The sequence below is a fragment of the Polypterus senegalus genome, chromosome 3, assembly GCF_016835505.1.
Source record: "Polypterus senegalus isolate Bchr_013 chromosome 3, ASM1683550v1, whole genome shotgun sequence".
In the NCBI taxonomy this organism is placed as follows: domain Eukaryota; kingdom Metazoa; phylum Chordata; class Cladistia; order Polypteriformes; family Polypteridae; genus Polypterus; species Polypterus senegalus.
This window is the reverse complement of record NC_053156.1, coordinates 93,210,859-93,228,117: the sequence shown is the minus strand read 5'-3', so window position 1 is coordinate 93,228,117 and position 17,259 is coordinate 93,210,859. Positions and strand designations below refer to the sequence as shown.

At 41.1% G+C, this 17,259-nt stretch overlaps 1 protein-coding gene across 1 annotated transcript in view; it reads left to right on the top strand.

The window, feature by feature from the left end:
* Positions 1-17,259, top strand: part of LOC120525379 (amine sulfotransferase-like) — a 104,123-nt gene that overhangs the window by 45,868 nt on the left and 40,996 nt on the right. Inside the window, exon 2 of the mRNA XM_039747615.1 lies at positions 11,807-11,962. Within this exon, the coding sequence (XP_039603549.1) occupies positions 11,812-11,962 (151 nt within the window). The 5' untranslated portion in view covers positions 11,807-11,811. The remainder of the gene's footprint in view (positions 1-11,806; positions 11,963-17,259) is intronic.

The window sequence follows — 17,259 nt, the reverse complement described above, 5'->3', positions numbered from 1 at the left end:
CTTCGTGACGCTGCCGCCAAATACACAAAACAATTACTTTGACAATCATGTTACATTATTTTTAAAATGTTTCCTTTTCTTTTCATAACCTCTTTAACACACGACATCGCTGCGAAGCGGGTATTCTGCTAGTAAATGATAAAAGTTAGTCCCTTAATGCTGTGCACACAGCCCAACTCCTTTTCTGCATAAATCAGGAACAAATCATATAGCTCTCTGCAGCATGATCAACTCAAAACACAGTCCTTGATATCTGTGAGTTAAATAATAATGTTTTCTCTTCCTCAGTTCCCCCTTTGCACATAAAATGTGCACATTAATAATAAGACTTCTGCATCATCAGAGTTCAGGAAAGGGTTGGGGATGGAAGAAAAGGTTTGTACTGGGAGTCAGGGTCAGCACTGAGGAGATAAACCTTAGTAATGGAAGCGTTAATAAACCTTTGTAGAAGGGCTCAGATGCACGGGATTAGACAGCAACCCAAGAACATGAAAACTGCCAGAGAAATAAGGACAGTTATGAGAACTGAACCAATCTTTGGAAGAGTTAAAAAAAAAGAGTCAGGTGTTCCTGAGTGTTCTGCTAATTAGATAGATAGGGAGGTAAGGCCAGCTAAAGCACGGGTAGATTATTGGGAAGGGATACAACTAGGAGATTGGGTTTAGCAGTGGCACATGCATAACAAGAATCTGTTCTTAATTGTGTAACAGTAACCTTCAACCACTTATATCACAGATTATCCCCAAAACAAAGGGAATAATCCCTTGACAGAGTCTCAACATAGAAAGTCCAAAAATAGCAACAGCTTAATGATTCAGTCCACTTTTTACAGTGAGAGATGTGCATTCAAGAAAAGAGTCCTTCAACCATCACGGCATGTGGGTGCAGATAGCAGCACCTGGAATGGTTCCCCTCCAGCTAGGTTGATGCCAATGTTTCCTTCGGTGTCTCTGACCAGTATCCAGGTTCCAAGGGGAATCTGGAACTTCATCAGTGGGGGACTGGTCTGCCAAGCCTTGTTAACTTGTTTGTGGACTTCCTTCAGGGAGCTCTGAGACCTGCAAGACTAGAGAAGATCATTGTCCACAGTATGCAGAGTAACATTTCCGATAACCATGCCAACAGGCATGGGGCATCCAGTTACAATTTTAAATGGCGACAGTCCCAACTGCCGATGTGTCCTTCCTCTCAACCCCATCAAGGCCAGGGATAGAGCATCTGGCCAGGTTAAGTTTGTCTGCTCACAGATTTTTGCCAATTTTGATTTTAGGGTACCATTGCACCTTTCTACAATACCTCCACTTTGAGGATGGTATTTGCAGTAATGATGCACATTTATCTGAGCCAAGTAGTCAGCTCATTTATTACAGAATTCACAAAGTGGGTTCTCGGTATGCAGTTTCTGTGATATTCCCCATCTTGGAATGATTTCTTTTATTAAAGCTTTAGCCACAGTTTTTGCATCTGCATGTTTAGAGAAAACTTCCACCCATCGGAGAACACATCGACAATTACCAAGCAATAACGGTAGCCTTTAGACGGTGTTAACTCAATGAAATCCATTTGGAGGTGTTCAAAGGGACCCATTGGGTTAGGAGTGACGGGGGCTTACCTGAGTACCTTTACCTACATTAAACCTTTGGCATAGTGCGATCGTCAGCAGAATTGTTCAGCATATGTAGAGAACCCTGTGGTTTCCCAATGTCGCCGACATCCTGAGTCATAGTGTCTTTCCTGCATGATCCAGGCCGTGTGAGAATTTGCCATTCCTGGAAAAGAAGCCTTTGGGAGGAAAGGTTTGTTAGTTTGCTTATGGGTCCAGACCCCAGCAGAGAGGGATCCTTCTTGGGACCACTTTATCCTTTCTCGGTCAGTGGTAGCGCTCTGTAAAGAAATAATTTGATTATCAGAGTCTTTGTCATCCTTCTGTTGGAATAAAGACTGGTGTGTTATTACAGGCGGCCTGTTTAGCAAATGGTCAGCCAGTTCATTTCCTTGGCTGACTGGGTTTTGTTTCCCAGTAATGGGCTTGCATTTAACTATTGCCAGTTTTGATGGTTCTGTTATAGCTTTAGAAGGGATTCCACTAATTTCTGGTGTTGTATGGGCTTACCAGTACTGGTTTTGAATCCCCTTAATTTCCATAATGCCCCATGATCATGGAAGACTCCAAAGGCAGATCTGGAATCTGTGTAAATGGTTATGACCTTCCTTTCAGACAACTGGCAAGCTCGAGTGAGAGCTATTAGCTCAGCTGCTTGTGCACTTAAACTAGAAGAAATTCATTTGCTTCAAGTAAGTGGTCTTCCTTGACCACTGCATAACTGGTGGAGAGTGTTCTGTCGTCCAATCCCAAGGAACAGCCATCCTCATAAAGAATTTCTCCTGTTTCTAGTAGAGTTTCCTGGAGGTCCGGACTAGGTTTAGGACCTTTGTTATCTCATCCTGGCAGTTATGTGGTTCCCCCTCTCCCTCAGTGGGAAGTAGGTAGCTGGATTTAGAGTTGAGCATCTTGCAATAGTGACATTTGACAGGGTACAGAGCACATTTTAATAGTGTATTGCCCTTACAGTAGTGAGGTAGTTCACCATGTTTCCCTCACTTGTTCATGCACTCTCTGTAAGGCACTACGCAAACCTGCAAGCCTTTTCCTACATTAAATCTTCGCCATAATGTAGACCTCTTACAGAACTGATCAGCAAAGTTAGAAAAACCCCGGGCGTGACAGTATTGTTGCACCTGTGCCATCATTGCATCTTCTGGAAGGGTGGGCCAAACCATGCGCAGCCTTTGCAATTCCTAGAAAGAAAGCTTTTGGGAAAAAAGGATGTTTAGTTAATGGATGGATCTAAATTCCTTTCAGAGCTTTATCTGATCCCTCTTTCTGCAACGCCTTTATCTCCTTTTCCGTTGCTACAGTTCGTAGAGATAATACTGCATCCTTGTGTGACTCTTGTTCCTCCTTCTGTAATAGAAATAAAGAAGTTAGTGGTGAAGTAGGATCCTGGGCGGCTTTCTTTGCCCACATGTCTGCTTGCATTTTCCCTCACTTACTGGATTCGTCTTCCCTGTGTGAGCTTGACACTTCACTACAAGCGCACCTGTCAAATGAGATGTTTTTGTCTGTACTAAGATGGAATGTACAGCATGTGGTACCTTAACAGTTAATAAACTCATGAGAACAACATCTGAGCATGCTAATATGGCCTCTGTTATTGCAGCAGCTGCTTTCAAACAGGCGGGATTGTAGCGGCCACTGGATCCAGTTTTATTTGTTAATTTTTTTTTTTTTAGAATAGTATGTGACCGGTCATTGTCTATTTCCTTGTTGTTGAGTTAATACTGCAGTCATACACCCCCCTTTCTCGTCCACAAACAGAGTGAAAGGACGAGACTATCGTAGTCCGGAACTCTTAACGCAGGCACAGACATCAAAATTTAGTTTATATCAGTTAAAGCCTTCTCAGCCTGCTCCGTCCATGAAATTTTATCAGTCAAAACCAAATTAGAAGAGGTCGCTAATCTTGGAGTGGCTGTGCTTTTCAGCAAAAAAAATCTTTTTAACCCATTGCCGGCAATATCAATATCATAACATTCCAAGAACAGACATAACTTGCCGTCTTGCAGACTGTGCACATTCCCCTGAAGTCAAATCATGACTCAGGTATTTCATTTTTCTTTCAACCCGTTGCAACTTTTTCCGGAACACTTTGTGCCCGATTTCGCTAGAAGACCAACAAAGCCTTTGTGTCTTCTTCGCATTATTCCTGAGCCTCAGAACATAAAAGCAACTCATCTACATATTACACCAGGACACCACCCCCCTTTGGCCAATAACCTTTCAACTTTTTATCTTTTCTAGTTCTTGTCCATACACACACAACACGCACACACACACATGCACCACACAGAGCCTCTGTATATCCCTGGCATCACAGTTCAGGTCCAATGCTTCCCTTTAAAAGTGAATGCGAACCAGAACTGAGACTCAGGGTGTACAGTAATTGAAAAGAAAGCATTCACAAGATCAGTAACAGAAAACCACATAGCAGTGGCGGGACAGTACAGAGAATAGTGGAAGGTTTGAGACTATAGGAGTCCTAGGGTGTATAGCAGCATTGACTCCACGGAGGTCCTGAATGAATCGTCATGAATCATATGCTTTCTAACTGGAAGAATAGGAGAATATTGGATCAGAATAATGGCACCCGCTTAACTAAATCAGCATAAACAATTGTAATACCAGTCCAGCCTCAAACGAAATAAGATATTGTGCACAATGTAAACGGAAGGATGACTTTGGGAAAATGACCAAGGGTTCAGCATGAGCTATTCAGACAAAATATTATTTCCCTTGTACCCAGAGAGATGAGTGGAGCAAATCTAACTAAAAATTTTAAGGGTAAACAGCATGGGTTTAGGTGGAGAAGTGAAAGATAAATGACAGAACGGATCGGGTTACAGGTACAACTAGTTCTACTGCTATTTTCTTAACAGATCTATCTGGGTGAACTAAATGTTAGGTCCCACATACTCCCAATCCTCCCCTTCTGGACATGCTATTACCAATTGTCTCACATTATGCCACTGAAAACGAGAGGATTTAGCAATGAGGATATGTGGTAAAACCACTCCAGAAGAAAAGCGATTGTTGTAAAAAGAGAAATACTGCTCCAGCCAGTTTTGCTGAGATATAACAGTTCGTTAGGCAAATAGTCTTTTTTTTCTGAAAACAGCAGCTGAAAAGTCCAAGAGTCAGACTTCATCATAATACAGTCCAAAAATCATGCAATACAGTAAAATGATTTTGAATACTGTAATCCAAGAGGAACCCAGGACAGCAGAGATTTTTGCTGTTTTTGAGACAAACATGAACAATCAAGGCAGCATACAAGCATGTAATGGTGGTGGTCAGTGCAAGGCGGTGTGCTGTTCTGATGCAACCTTCACTCCTTATTTGTAACTGAAATGCAAAGGCACAGGCGGACCATCAAGTCTTGTCAAAGTTCACTGGGCATTAGGGCTGATATATTTTGCTTTTATTTGTGCTCGTAACTGTCCACTGAACACTGAACTGGCCACTATCAACCCCTGTCGTCCCAGAGTCTCTGTCCATTGCACTCTCACATCATTTCAGCCTGAAATGAGCTTTCCTTCTAAGGACCTGAATCCATTCTGCAGTATTTGGCTTATATATGTCATCTAATTGTTTCTTCATTGTCATGAACTGGTTCAGCAATTCCTGCACCACCTCTTTTAATTCTTGCAGGTCCCAGTTTCTTTGCACCATGAAGGTGGGACAGTTTTAATCTGAGTCAGGCTGTTGTATATTATATTGCGAAAAGGGCACTTGTATTAATGGTGCTTGAAATTCCATCCTTTCATATTCATGTTTTTTGACCCTGAGGGTCAGAATCGGGCTTATTAGGTCTTCATCCCTCTCTGGCTGAAACTGTTCATTTTCAAAAATCATCGGGACCATCTTCTTCCTCTCCCTCATTAATTCCTCAAGCTGCCCCAAGGGGTGGTGATGGACTATTGTCCTCAAAGGGAGTAACGCATGCTGTCGCTAAATCAAGGTATAATCTCTTCTTCTTTTTTATATATTTTTATTTACTTATTCTTCCTTCTTTCATCCGGACTTTTGGGACAGTTCTTGCATTATCAAGACAACTTTTTTTTTCTGCTATAAGTTTCGTTTGGCTTTGCAGTCCCTCATTGCACTTCTGCATCGCTTTCAGGGCTCTATCTTTAATTATCAATTCCCATCTATTAAAACATTTCCATTTTCTCACACAGCACCCTCGTGCTTTTCTATATACAATCTACCTAACTTCCTGTAGTTCACTCATATCACCAGAGCCTTCTACTGGCCACCTGCCCCTGCTCTGTTCATTCCACCGTTTACATTTTTTTTTAAATCTAACCCTGTTTTCTGTTCTATGTAGTGTCTTGGAGAGACGCTTTTTTTTTTCCTTGGTATTTTCCTAAAACAATAATCCAACAGAGGCTCCTCATTCACACCCTGTTTTTCAATCTCTTTCTTTAGCGAATTCCCGACGGAGGTACTTTCCCTTTTATTAAATTTCCACCTCTCCCTTCTAATTATAAGTCTACTTAAGACTCCGTCTCATTCCAAGAGGGCTCTAATCGTTACGTCCCAGTACCTCTCCCGGACGGTAAAGCAATTGTACTCAGCGGTCACCGATCTTATTCCTGTCTGCAATTGCACCTTCACTCGGGTTCTCCAACACAAGGAAACTGTTCAGGTGCCAAATAAACAGTGGAAGTAACACCGAGGAAGACAGGAATAGTTCAATCAATTAGTCTTTATTCAGTCACAGATGAGTACGTTGATTCATGCTTTCTGTTTCCCAAAGGAGTTTTAACCGGTTTGCTATTAGTTTTCCCCATGGTCAGTGAGTTTTCCGCACTCTTTTTGCTAAACCAGCCTCAATTGTCGCTTCACTCCCGGTCCCTCCTGTTCTCTGGTCCACCGGAACGATCAACCTGATTAGCGGACTGACAGTTTCACCCGAAGGCCGCTGGTTACCGCTGTTTAGGTGATCATTTCCCTGAGTGACCCGTTGAGTTCAGAATATAACCAGACCGTTAGAGCAAAGAGTCTCGCCCTCCCACAACAGTGCTTTTTCCCGATCACGAAATGTTCAGTTATTTATCTATTCTTCCCACTCCCTTCCTTTATTTTACTTTTAAGCCTCTAAGAGACTTCTTCTTCATTTCCTAGGGAGTGTACTAACTCATGTCCTTAACATTCATAATCTTTACACTGTTTTATTTCCGAGAGCTTATCTATACATTCCGGTCCACTCACTGCCTGGTTTCTTTTCCCCGGTCGGACTCCCTCGGTCTACTCACCAAGAATTTTTCCTCCGCCTGGAAGTTCCCAGTTTACTCGACTTTCAGGAAGAATCAGAGGAGGTCAAGGATTCCCCATGCAGGAGTCGCCCGAGGCAGGCCAATCCTAACTTTTTCTGGATCTGGTCCTCCCGACCCAGCCGGTGTCGGTCCTTTTACCAGTCCTCTGGACGATCCTGCTCAAGGAGTCGCTTGCCTCTGCCCCGTTGGGTGCTGAAGTCGGAAAACAACGGAAGAACTTAAACCCAATTAAAAAAATAATTTCTTTATTCTTAATTCTTGGTGAGTAGAGAGAATGTGAGACTGCCTCTTTCCAACTCAGTCAACTGATTTGGGTTTTAGCAGAATATCTAAAGTAAAAACGTTCTCTCTTTTATATCCTAGAAAAGGAAAAAAAACCCTAGCAGTTCATTCTGAGGTTATACATAGCTTAAGGTTAAATCTTAATTTATGACATACTGGAATGTCCTAAAACATGAAACAAACAGCCATTTGCATTCCTAAGGAATACACCTTTCTAATTATACACACTTAGAATCAATTTAAACATTCTTATAGTCCATAAAGATCTTACATTCTTCACAGGGTCTTCTGATAGTATCAGAGGTCAGCCTTTCCTATAAATGATAAAAGTTAGTCCCTTAATGCTGTGCACACAGCCCAACTCCTTTTCTGCATAAATCAGGAACAAATCATATAGCTCTCTGCAGCATGATCAACTCAAAACACAGTCCTTGATATCTGTGAGTTAAATAATAATGTTTTCTCTTCCTCATATCCATTTTTAAACAAATTGAGGGTTATAGAAAGGACGAAACCTACCACAGTAACACTGGATATAAAGCAGCAGTCAAGTCTGGAAGTGGTGATAGCCCATCAAAGGGCCCCCAAAATTAAATATTTTTATAAAATTACAGCCTTCTATAAAATGTCAAAAAATTGAGTAATCGTTCAATACACATTACTAAAAAATGGCTAGTTCTTTTTTTTTTTTTGTTAGTATTCCATTCACTTCATCTGACACCTGCACACACTGCACAGACAACATTCCTGACAGTTATATCCACGCACTGTGGTCATGTCCACCTGTTCAGGGATTCTGGTATAGAGTATGTGAAGACCTGTCAAAGTGTCTGAAATGTGATATCCCAACTTCCCCCTCATTTTGCTTGCTGGGGAACCTAGAGGATGTCCCGATTGAAACAAATTTGGTTCACGTGGTTCTCACTGCCATATGCATCGCTCAGAAAACTATCCTCATAAATTGGAAAAACAAAGATAATCTTTGCATTAACCAGTATAGTAGAAATCTTTTATTAGATCATATTACACTTGAGACAGCCTCTTCCTCCACTTCAAATCAATCTCTCTCACATAGTGATGATGGAGGGTCATTGATATTGTCCTGCGGCATGCTGTGGTTGATGTGGTGGAGAGTCTGAGCTTGGAGTATCTGGAGGATCCCTGGGGGTGGGTTCACTAGGGGGGTCTTGGGCTGGGGGGCTGCTGCCCCACTCTGGTGGTGCTTGGGTTGCCTCGGGGGGTGGACTTCTGGTAGTTGTGTGTGGGGCCTTGGGGGTGGTCTCGACGGTGGCTGTGGGTCGCTGCCTGGTGGCTGCATCGCCCCTGGGTGGGTCTGGGTGGTGGCCTGGTGGCTTGGGGTGTGAGGGCAGCCGTCCCCGGATGGGGATCTGGGTGGGGCCTTGGGGATTGGGTCCTGACATGTATGCTGCCTGGAAGAGGGCCGGAACATGCGGCAGTGCCGGGCCCTGGCTCCGGGAGCTCAGGATGAGAACACTTCTGTTCCACCATGGGGGAGGGGGATGATCCAACTTTACCTGGGTGTCTTATGTCTTACTTAGTCTGAATGTTGAGTAAATGTGGGGATGGGAGTAAATATTCTGCTGGGGTGGTGTGGGTTGGTGGCCTCGGACTCCGTGGGGCTCTGTGATGCTGCTGCTTTGGGCCGTGGCTAGATGGGCTGGGGCCTCCATGCCCCGGGTGGATTTTGGGAGCGGAGGTGCCTATTGGGGCCAGTAGGGGAGCTGGCTCCCTGGAGGGCTCAGGCCCCTCAGCCGTTCCTCCCCATCCTCAGACATTTCCCTCCTCCTGCTCCTTCACATCATCACACAAACATGCACATAGGGCCTTGGGGTGTGGGTAAGTCAGGGGGTGCGGGTATGGATCCCATTTCCGCAGTCCTGTGGCAGCCTACACCCCAATTTTATTTGCACATTAAACACTTCCACAAACAACATTCCACACAAATGCACACTTAGGGCCTTGGGAGTGAGCACACTCAGCGGCATCCGGTGGGGGGAAATTTCAGCCTCACTCCGAGTGCCGGTGCCCACTTCCAATTTTAAACTGCACCTAGTCACGGAGGGTTTTGGGGGGGAAGTGGGGCTGTGTGTTGGCATCAGCTGGTGTAGGCCACATGATGCCAGCACTGCCCGCCCAACCACAAAATGCACCTTATCAACACACATCAACATTACATTGGAGCCGGCGGAGGGAGACTAGAGGTCTTATTACACCTCTGTTCTCATTTAGCTGCCCAGGGCTGGAGGCTAGGAGTGGGAGCTGGCCATCTGCCTGCGGTCTAGAGTGGTGGGTTGCTTTGCTCTGCATTGGACGGGGGTGCCTGCTCATTATTACCCCAGCGGAACAGGGCTAACTCTGGCGTCCGGGAATGGTTGTGCCTCTGGTACGGCAGCACCGGGACCAGAGTTAGTAGGGTGTATATGGGGAGTGTGAATGGGTGTCTGGCGTACATCCTTGTAAGTCTTGGGTTGTATGTGTATGTGAGAGCATGAGGGAGGGAGTGTATGACTGTATTTGTGTGTGACTGTATATGTCAGGTGGGGTTTTGGACTCCTCCCCTCTCCTGGGACATCTGGCAATGCTACAACATCTTCGCCTACCCTCCCCCTGCCACATTTTTTTTTTTTTTTCTGTCTGGTCGCTCTCGGTGGCTGATGGCCTGATGGGATCTGGGTCCCTGGGCTCTGTTGGGTCCTCGGCGGGGTGGGTCTTAAAAACATCTGAAAATATTTCTAATAAAGTTTTGGTATCAGGTGTGACGTTAGCAGAAGCTGTAATGCTCCACCTGAGAGAAAAACTGTAAGGCTAGTCACCAGCATTCAGACATCAATTCTGATTGCTTCACAGCCGAACAGGACACAGGAAAAAAAAAAAAAAGTATTCCATTCACTTTCGTTATTGAACAGACATATTTTGCTTTGCAATAAATTCATAAAAAGGTTTTAAGGAAACCCCAAAGCCACTATTGCCTAAAACAAACAGTTTAAAGTTGTCATTTAGCATGCAGGATTATCTGTGATCTTAAAGATGAATTCGGTGGAACAAGACCACATGAACTTTGTTTTTATCAACTAGTCATAGGGTTGCGAGGAAACTACTTGAACCGGCAGCTATTTTGTTGAATTTGTAGCATTATGTTTTTGCATCTCTCTTATAATAATTAAGGGAAGGCAGAAAGGTCACACCCTATATAATTTTAATAAACACATTGGGTTCAACTTCCTCAAAATGTACAGAAGATGTGAAGAAATCTAATTTATTTAAAATTAAACAATAAATATTTACAGTAATGGTATAAATGGATATCTTAGTGGCGGACATAACATGTAGAACATGTTGTGAGGAACACAAACATGAAACTTCATTTACATTTAAGGGAATGTTGACCGATATTTGTCAGAAACACCAGTGATGAGGACTTTTCGTCTTAATGTTATTTTTATGTAATGTTTATAGCTGCCTCTTATGCTGCTCAGTTTCCACTCAGATCTTTCATCCAGCATTCCACCAGCAGGTTGTGATCTACAGCAGGGGTTCTTAACGTCGGTCCTGGGGACCCCCTGTGGCTGCAGGTTTTTGTTCCAACCAGCTTCTGTTTTTAATTGGAATCCTGGGCTGCTAATTAAGTTAACTGTTATTGCCCAGGGTCTGTGTTTTGAGAACAATATAGAAATTAGAAAACTAGGTTTGGTAAATATATATACAGGTATATAGTGTACTTAGCAGTTATTTGGGGATAATGTATTTTTCTCTTTTTAACAATATTTTCATCTTGATGTTCATTCTATATGTTCTAATTGTTTAATTAATCCATTATTTACTAATAAGTGGGTCTGACGCTAACATAGTTGCAGCCTTTGTTTGCCTGGGTTTCTGCTTTGTTCATTTTTAATTGTCATTAATAAGATTCAATGAAGGGTGCAAACTGCGCAGAGAAAGGGCAAAATATAATGAAAGCAACAAAAGTGAGTTAAGCATTTAAATCTATAGCAAAAGCAGAAATACTTCTAAATGTCATATAAATGTAAAAATCATTCCTCTGTGCTTTCTTAATGTAGAATAGGTGAAGAGAAAAAAATACCAGCTAATTAATTGAGATCAGTGTTATCAGTTGTCACTGAATATGAATCTGGCTGAAGCAAAACTCTGAAACACAGTGGCCCCCCAGGACTGACTTTGAGAAACCCTGATCTAGAGCAGTCTTTTTTAGAAAAGAAAATAATTTATAAAGTGATTTAAAAAAAAATATTTATTGAGATTAATTGTTCAATTAAACACTGTAGAGAAGGTAATTGTTTGAGTCAGCTGGCTTGTAATAGACAGATGTTTTAAGACCTGGGAAGCTTACAGACTAAAGACTGATATCTAAAAATTAAATTGTGGTGGAAACATCAACTATAAATCTAAGAGATGGATGGATGGCAGTGCCAACACAACTTTTATCATTGCCACATTTACTGTAGGTCAGATTTTGTGAACCAAGTTTCAGAATGCTGGAGAAGTATCACTTTGGATTGTTTAAAAAGAACTGTGACTTGAGATAAAAATGTCTTTTTGACTACTGTACAGTACACATTTTTCATTTGCGCTGTTGGTTTCACAGGTACAATGTCTAAACCAGAAAAGAAACATTTGCCACTCTTCCAGTATAAGGGATTTAACCTGATTACAGACATGCATGATGCAGAGAAGCTCGACAAATTGTACGATACAGAGATTTATGAAAGTGACATTTTTATAGTTACATACCCCAAATCAGGTAAGTGAATGTTGTTTCTCCATCTTCCACATCGTTTAAATATTAATAGTTCTGTTATAACTGTTATGACTGGGTGTCTTTTTGAAATTTTCCTGGTCTTTTTCTGCACATTTTTAAAAACTTTTTATTGCCATAAAGGTTTTGTCTAATGCTGAATCTGATTTTAAAATGTGCTTAAGGTCTTTCGTCTTGTTAGGGAAATTATATTATGGACATCCTTTATTACATCAGATCTAATGCAGCCTGCATATGAACAGCAAGACAGAATTTAAGAAGTATGGGAGAACTTTAGATTATGACAGCTAGGATAATTTGTATAACATATCTGTGAAATTTACAGTTTACACCAACCAGCACAGAAAAAATAATGTAGCCCATCTTACAATGTTTTGTATAGATATTAAGGAATCAAACTATCTATATAAACTAAAAGTCTTTGGCAACACATCTTATGATCAAATGGAAACTTCTTATATATAAACAAGCTGTGTTGCCCAGCTTTCTAGGACAATGGGACTCCGTTATAGTGCCTTTGGTAAATCGAATGTGTCAGAGGTATTATATAACTAACTGGCTTTTTTATATACAATATTTGTAGTTTTTTTTTTCTTGAATGTGCTATATACAATTGCCCATGAGAAAAACATTCCTGTCTGTTTTATCTTGGTAGAGTAATATACAGTATGTATTGCTCTACTTTCCCCTATTGTATTATTAATATGTAGCCTTAGAATGCCTAATCTCACAGACTTACCACTGTATGTAACTTATCCTCACCTTCCCTTCTATATCTATAACCTCAGGCAATTAGATGTAGTAAAAAGACAAGCAAGAGTTAAGTTACATTTAAAATAATGTATTACTGATAATATTCATAAATAATAACAAAATGCAAAGTACATTTGAATATTGGCAACCATACAACCTGATAAAATAGTGATGTGTAATTCAGGTGGCACACAGACTTGTTAGTTACTTCAAATGTCTCTAGTTAAGGCATCGTTGGTGCTCAGCTTTCAGCCACATATCTGTTCAATATGGCTGCTGAGCTGTGCTCTTCATTGTGTTGTCTTCATCATCACAGGTTGGCAAGAGAGATGCTTCTATCATCATATGTTGGTCAGAGAGAGAGAATGTGGTTGAGCAAGCAAATTTATAGGTTCTCTCCAATTCCTAGAACCAATAGGACATCATGGTACTTAAAGGCCTCTGAGACAAGCCAATTCCAAACAGCCATATCTCAGACCAATGAGAGAAATAGTACATTTAACACCTCAACCCCCCCAAGACCATATGTTAAGCTAACCTGGCGTTGTGTGGGGAATGAGACAAAGACTTTAGCAGAGAAATATTCATCAAACTGGTTTAAGACACATCCCCCAAATCCTGTCATAAAATTACAAAGAGACAGTCGTAAAAAGGGGGGGCAAACACGAATAGCTCTCACCACTTGGTTTGCCTAAATTATAAATAAAGACATACAAAACATTTATCAAGTTATATGCAAAATCCCACATCACAACACTGCCAGAGATCAATTCTTTTGCAAGTGACTGACTTTGGCTTATATTGATGATCAATGCGATAAACTGTTTTACAGGAAACTCAAACAGGTAATAATTTGAGTATTTACATCCTCTTGCCTTGCACCCTGTGTTTACTAGGATAGGTTCCAGCTTCCCTGCCACTCTATTGCAGATAAAGCAGATTAACAAAATTAATAAATGGATAGACTAATATTTTTATTACTACTATTATTATTAAGTGTTAACACTTTTCATTTATTCATACAGTTCACTCAAGCATTAGTTTGAGGCTGCTTTTGCTGCCATATTGTTTTATATTGGTTGTCACTATTTCTGGTCTCATTGGTTACTGTGGTCACTGACTTGGTGAGGCCAAGTGTGCCTTGTCTTTTTGCAATGGTATGAAACATCACCACTGTACACTCATGGGTCATCTAAGATTGAATTGTATTTACTTTAGTGTGTTGTATATTTGATTTATTTTTGATCTGTAATATAAAGACTTCTCATTTTATTATTTAGGGAGAAAAAAAAATCCAAACCTACATGGCCCTGTGTGAAAAAGTAATTGCCCCCTGAACCTAATAACTGGTTGGGCCACCCTTAGCAGCAATAACTGCAATCAAGCGTTTGTGATAACTTGCAATGAGTCTTTTACAGCGCTCTGGAGGAATTTTGGCCCACTCATCTTTGCAGAATTGTTGTAATTCAGCTTTATTTGAGGGTTTTCTAGCATGAACCGCCTTTTTAAGGTCATGCCATAGCATCTCAATTGGATTCAGGTCAGGACTTTGACTAGGCCACTCCAAAGTCTTCATTTTGTTTTTCTTCAGCCATTCAGAGGTGGATTTGCTGGTGTGTTTTGGGTTATTGTCCTGTTGCAGCACCCAAGATCGCTTCAGCTTGAGTTGACGAACAGATGGCCGGACATTCTCCTTCAGGATTTTTGGTAGACAGTAGAATTCATGGTTCCATCTATCACAGCAAGCCTTCCAGGTCCTGAAGCAGCAAAACAACCCCAGATCATCACACTACCACCACCATATTTTACTGTTGGTATGATGTTCTTTTTCTGAAATGCTGTGTTCCTTTTACGCCAGATGTAACGGGACATTTGCCTTCCAAAAGTTCAACTTTTGTCTCATCAGTCCACAAGGTATTTTCCCAAAAGTCTTGGCAATCATTGAGATGTTTCTTAGCAAAATTGAGACGAGCCCTAATTTTCTTTTTGCTTAACAATGGTTTGCGTCTTGGAAATCTGCCATGCAGGCCGTTTTTGCCCAGTCTCTTTCTTATGGTGGAGTCGTGAACACTGACCTTAATTGAGGCAAGTGAGGCCTGCAGTTCTTTAGACGTTGTCCTGGGGTCTTTTGTGACCTCTTGGATGAGTCGTCTCTGCGCTCTTGGGATAATTTTGGTCGGCCGGCCACTCCTGGGAAGGTTCACCACTGTTCCATGTTTTTGCCATTTGTGGATAATGGCTCTCACTGTGGTTCGCTGGAGTCCCAAAGCTTTAGAAATGGCTTTATAACCTTTACCAGACTGTTAGATCTCAATTACTTCTGTTCTCATTTGTTCCTGAATTTCTTTGGATCTTGGCATGATGTCTAGCTTTTGAGGTGCTTTTGGTCTACTTCTCTGTGTCAGGCAGCTCCTATTTAAGTGATTTCTTGATTGAAACAGGTGTGGCAGTAATCAGGCCTGGGGGTGGCTACGAAATTGAACTCAGGTGTGATACACCACAGTTAGGTTATTTTTAACAAGGGGGCAATTACTTTTTCACACAGGGCCATGTAGGTTTGGATTTGTTTTCTCCCTAAATAATAAAAACCATCATTTAAAAACTGCATTTTGTGTTTACTTGTGCTATATTTGACTAATGGTTAAATGTGTTTGATGATCAGAAACATTTTGTGTGACAAACATGCAAAAGAATAAGAAATCAGGAAGGGGGCAAATAGTTTTTTACACCAATGTAATTTAGGCCTACATGCTAAAATGGGGTCAAAGACAAAGACCTAAACACTTGAAAGTTAAGACCAAAGCTCAAAACAGGAAAGAGAAAACAGCCAAAGCCCCAGAAATTAAAAAAATATATATATTTAAACAAAGAAAATCCAAAAAATAGTTAAAATAATTTAGAAGTTTCCAAATATGCAAAGTTTATGGAAAAGAACTCTAAAACAGAAAAATAAATTATCAAAGATTGCAAAAAACATCATTACTATTTCACCATTTTCTTACTGATTTTTCTCATGAAGTTCATCATTTTATATTCTTCCACATGTTGTTGGGAACTCCTCCCCCTCAATGCTAGTCATGTGACCACCAACATTGAAACATGTGATGTCATTACATGATTCCTGATGATTGTTGTGCTGCCTGATGAAAACCAGAAAGTCATTTAAGCCAAAAATCTATACCTGAAACATATTATTCAAAGCAAAGATCTAGACAAGGAGTTTTTAATCAATTAAACACACACAAAAAAGCCTTGAGTGGAATCTGAAATTTCAGGTAAACGGGACATGTGTGATGCTGATCTTTATTCTGTTCTGACCTAATCACAGATTTCGACCTCAAGTCATCCAATGGTGGAAATCACCCTGTCCTGGGGATGCAACTAAAACTTAAATGCCTTCCTTTTTAAAAAAAAAATCCACACTGTTTGACATTTACCAATCAATGCAAAAAGCATTTGTGATCAGGATTGTGACTGGTGATTGGAAAGTGTCAGGTTTCAAACCGTTAGACCAATGTTTCTTAAACTATGGGTTGTTCATCCATATTGAGTCGAGGACATGATTGTGATGGGTCGGCGCATGATTGTGTAGTTGTGTAATTCAAGTTTAAATTCTGGGTCGAGTGATATACCGCCTGCTATTTAGCATGCAATTTATTGTGGCAGTATATGAAACAATACTCTTGATACATCCTAGAGATCTGTAATTTCTGTAGCTTGAAAATAAAATAAGTATTCCCCATCTCCCATCCTATTAAACAATCAAAGTGACATGACTGAGAAGCAAACAAGACAATTATAAGAAAAGAGGAAAGAGGAGGAAATGACACAGACAAGCTTGTTAGCTTATGAGCTAGATTCAGATGTTGAAATGAAAATAAAAGGTGTAGGACAAGGATGTGACGGTCTTCAGGGTGTTATGAAGGGTGAGTGAAACAGGTGGGAATAAATATTTATATACTGCTCAAAAAAATTAAAGGAACACTGTTTAATCAGAGTATAGCATCATCTTCTTCTTCTTTCAGCTGCTCCTGTTAGGGGTTGCCACAGCAGATCATCTTTTTCCATATTGTCCTGTCTTCTGCATCTTGCTCTATAACACCCACCACCTTGTCCTTTCTCACAGCATCCATAAACCATCTCTTAGGCCTTCCTCTTTTCCTTTTTCCTGGCAGCTCTATCCTTAACATCCTTTTCCCAATATACTCAGCATCTCTCCTCTGCACATGTCCAAACCAATACAATCTTGCCTCTCTGAATTTTTCTCCCAACCTTCCAAAATGAGCCGACCCTCTAATGTACTCATTTCTAATCCTATCCATCCTTGTCACACCCAATGCAAATCTTCACATCTTTAACTCTGCCACTTCCAGCTCTGTCTCCTGTGTTCTAGTCAGTGCCACCGTCTATAGACCTTCCCTTTCACTCTTGCTGATACCCATCTGTCACAAATCACTTCTGACACTCTTCGCCACCCATTGCACCCTGCCTGCACTCTCTTCTTCACCTCTTTCCCACAATTCCTGTTT